This window comes from Lagenorhynchus albirostris, chromosome 2 (assembly GCF_949774975.1).
Source record: "Lagenorhynchus albirostris chromosome 2, mLagAlb1.1, whole genome shotgun sequence".
NCBI lineage: Eukaryota > Metazoa > Chordata > Mammalia > Artiodactyla > Delphinidae > Lagenorhynchus > Lagenorhynchus albirostris.
In genome coordinates, this window is record NC_083096.1 from 44,892,944 (window position 1) to 44,896,886 (window position 3,943).

General features: G+C 37.8%; 1 protein-coding gene across 1 annotated transcript; it reads left to right on the forward strand.

Moving 5' to 3' along the window:
• The first annotated feature begins 2,082 nt into the window (after nt 1–2,082).
• Nucleotides 2,083–2,630, forward strand: LOC132515787 (RNA guanine-N7 methyltransferase-activating subunit-like protein). Its single transcript, XM_060142145.1, has one exon. The coding sequence runs from the start codon at nt 2,153–2,155 to the stop codon at nt 2,504–2,506; it is 354 nt and encodes a 117-aa protein (XP_059998128.1). The 5' UTR covers nt 2,083–2,152; the 3' UTR covers nt 2,507–2,630.
• The last annotated feature ends 1,313 nt before the right edge of the window (nt 2,631–3,943 follow it).

Consider the following 3,943-nt stretch of genomic DNA (forward strand, 5'->3'; position numbering starts at 1 on the left):
ATATTTAATATCCTATAATAAACCATAATGGAAAAGAATATGAAAAAAGGAACACTTTTAAATAGCAGTTATTCTTGCTATAAAACATTCCAATGTTTCTTCTCATTGGGTAATCCCATCAAAATGATAATAATATCATTTATTTTGTTACTATTCTGTCCTAAGCATTTTTGCAAGTGTTACTTCATTTATTCCTCATAATCTTATTAGATCAGTATGGTTATGCCCACTTTTCAAATAAGAAAATTGAGGTGCAGTGGATAAAGTATTCTGCAAAATGTCACTCAGCTAGCAGATGAAAGGGCTGTGATTCAAAACAGGTCTATGTGATTCTGTAACTCATGCCTATATCATCCTAATTTACAGAATTCTGCACAAACAAAATGTCAACCAAAGGGCTTAAAAGGCAACTGTGGCAGAAATTTTCAAACCTAAGACTGTTAGAGTCGGAGCTAGATGGTAGTTGTAGTGGTAAAATTATATTTTATTCAGAAACAGTTACAACAGGGGGAAAGAGATCTCAGTATAGAACTGGGCTCAATTCCAAAACAGCATGCACAAGTGGGGATTTCTAGTCAAGGGTGGAGGTCAGGGGGTGGAAAATTACGGAAAGGATTACTTACATTATCTACAAGGGTGAGGGGGATTTCTGCCTAAAGCAACTTGATAGAACTCTTGCTGAAGGCAAGCCAAGGTGATCATATATCACCTGGGGGATGCTGGGGAATGTGGACTTTTCTATATTGAGGATGACCAGATATCAAGGGTAGGGGGCCCTCTTTAAAGCAACTTAGCAAGATTCTTGCTGTGACTGACCGATGCTGGCCCAACAAGGACAGACACCAAGGTCAAGGCCTAAAGGGTTCAAAGGAGCCTAACTAAGGTTTGGTCAAGGAGAGCCTTTGTCAAGACTCAGTCAGTGGCTCTGAAGCTCAAGAACTTCTTAGTGGCAGAGACGACTTAGAGCAGAAAGTCACATGTAATGAGCCCCACTTGCCACTGTCTATGAGCTGTTTGGTTGCCTGGATTGTTAGACACCTTGCTTTGTGCTCCCACCAACAGTTCAGTACAGTATTGGCTGAGACCACAGAATGACAGAGCCTAGGAAAACTTTCCATGAGACATGCCATGTTCTAGTCTATGTTAAATCCAGTGACAAGCTGAAAGACACGTATAGAGTAGAAAAATTGTCAAGGTGACCTTAATCCAGAGGCGCCATATTTTATAAGCAAATTTTAAGAGAAAAAGGTAGGCAAGTGGTTAAAGAAGATTTGAGATAGATAGATAGGCAGAAAATTCAGGAGATCCTACCATTTGCAACAACATGAATGGAACCTGAGGACATTATGCTAAGTGAGACAAGTTAGAGAAAGATAAAAACTGTACAATATCACTGACATGTGCAATGTAGAAAAGCTGAACTTATAGAAAAAGAGAGTAGAATGGTGATTGCCAGGGGCTGGGGTGTGGCGGGAATAGAAGAGGTGTTGATCAAAGGGACAAACTTGCAACTAGTAGATAAATAAGTCATAGAGATCTAATGCAGAGTATAGTGAATATAGACACTATTGTATTATAATCAGCAAACTCACTAGGAGACTAGATCTTAATTATTCCCACCACAAAAAAAAATCATAATTATGTGACATGATAGAGGTACTAACTATCTCTACAGTGGCCATCATATAAGAATATACAAATGTATCATATCAACATCTTGTACACCTTAAATGTGCACAATGTTATCTGTCAAATATATTTCAATAAAAAATACTTTTTCAAACCAAAAAAGAAGATAGGCAATATAAATGTATGTGTGTATACATATATATGTAGATATAGATATATAAATATATTTATACAAACATATATACAAACAGTTTACCCTTGAACAGCATGGGTTTGAACCACATAGGTCCATTTATATTTTCAATAAATATGTACTACAGTACTACATGATCCCTGGTTGGTTGAATGTGCAGATGCTGACCGCAGATACAGAGGGCTGACGTTAAAGTTATACATGAAAGTGGCCCTGTTACCTTGGAGAGCTGAAGGGGTCTGGAGATCCTGTGACGGTGCCCTGGGCCGGAGATCTAAACAATCTAAACATTAAATAGTACAGCTGCCTCAAATCCCTGGGAATTTCAGAATGACTGACACTTCTGAAGCTGTTCCAAATTTTGAAGAGATGTTTGTCAGTAGATTCACAGATGACAAAGAGTACCAGGAATACCTGAAACGCCCTCCTGAGTCCCCTCCAACTGTTGAGGAATGGAATAGCAGAGCTGGTGGGAACCAAAGAAAGAGAGGCAATCGGTTGCAAGATAACAGACAGTTTAGAGGTAGGGATAGCAGACGGGGGTGGCCAAGTGACAATCGATCCAATCAGTGGCATGGACGATCCTGGGGTAACAATTACCCGCAGCACAGACAAGAACCTTACTACCCCCATCAATATGGACACTATGGTCACAACCAACAGCCTCCCTATGGCTACTACTGATAGAAATGTCAGCAGTTTTTAGTAAAACCATTTACTCTGTTAATATGACAAAAGTTTATGTTGTGTTTTCTGTTGGTCATAGTTTTACATCTGATTGTAGAGAGCGGACTGATTTTTTGGAACTTGAGACGTTTTTTAAATTAGATCTTACTGGAGAGATATGATGGCTGCTGGAAATATCAATAAATGCTCCCCTAAAAAGGTTGTGGATTATATCGCTTGACTTCTACCTCAGATTCTTCTTTATTTCATGAGTTAATAGTGCTTTGAATGTTGTGAATTTTCTCCTTGTTTGACTTTCAGGAGTTCTTTGTGTTACACAGAAATAAAGATTTTACAGAGAAAATGCTTGCTTTTACTTTGTAAGGTAAGTAAGTATCCCTATACTCAGATGTGCTCATTCCTAATATTTTACAGAAGTAGTACAATCAACTCCTAAATGCACAACTGTGCTTACTTGTGACATAGTAGTAGTTGAAAGGAAAACAGTTGTAGTATATTTCATTTGGCTTTTGTTATTATGTGACTGTGGTACTTTGTAATTACTCTGTAGGTATGAATCATCTTCACAATCGTTCTGGTCTCTTTTTAGAGGGATATCAAGAATAAAGCTGTAAAATCAGGAAGGAATCATTCTCAGTTTCAATGTCTTGATCTAGTGGTAGGTGGGATTAAGGCACACAATAATTTTATACAGACTCTAAGGTTTTTTGCTAACTTAAACATACCAGGTCAAAATTCATGCATTATACAAAAGTTTAACTCTGAAATGTTCCCTTCCTTTTCAATCATATGTAAATAACGCTGCATTTTGTAATTACTTTTACGGCATTTAATGTGGGTTGATTTTACAATGTTATGTTCACCTCCAAATGTGCACCTTTGCTGCTTCCTCTTCTGTAAATCCAGTGATGCTGTAACTTCCTTTCAGAGTGATCACTATATTTCACATCATTTTAATGGCCATTATAATGGTTTTACTCAAATAAAATACTTGTAAGTAATAAAAAAAAAAGTTATACCTGAATTTTCAGCTGCATGGAGGGTTGGCACTCCTAACCACCACATTGTTCAAGGGTCAACTGTATACATATTGTAAATATCTAAATGAGGAATGAGATGTGTGTCTGTGCACATATATCCTCCAGGATTAAAAATCATCTGTAAAGATTGGAGAATCTATCCCTGATAGTTTGAAATGGCAAATGCTTTACCAATAGCATTAGAAGTATTTGAACTCTGTATTGCTTATCTGGGCAGTTATGGCAGAGATCCTGTTTTCTCAGTAAGCCATAGTTCTTGAGAGAAAGGGCTTCCCAGCAGTCAAATGATCTTTTGAGTCCAGGCTACAGACACTGGAGCAGTGGTGGTGTCTTAAGGAGGATGCTGGTTGGGACACCTTATCTAGAAACCTGCATGGCATTTGGTTATAAGCTG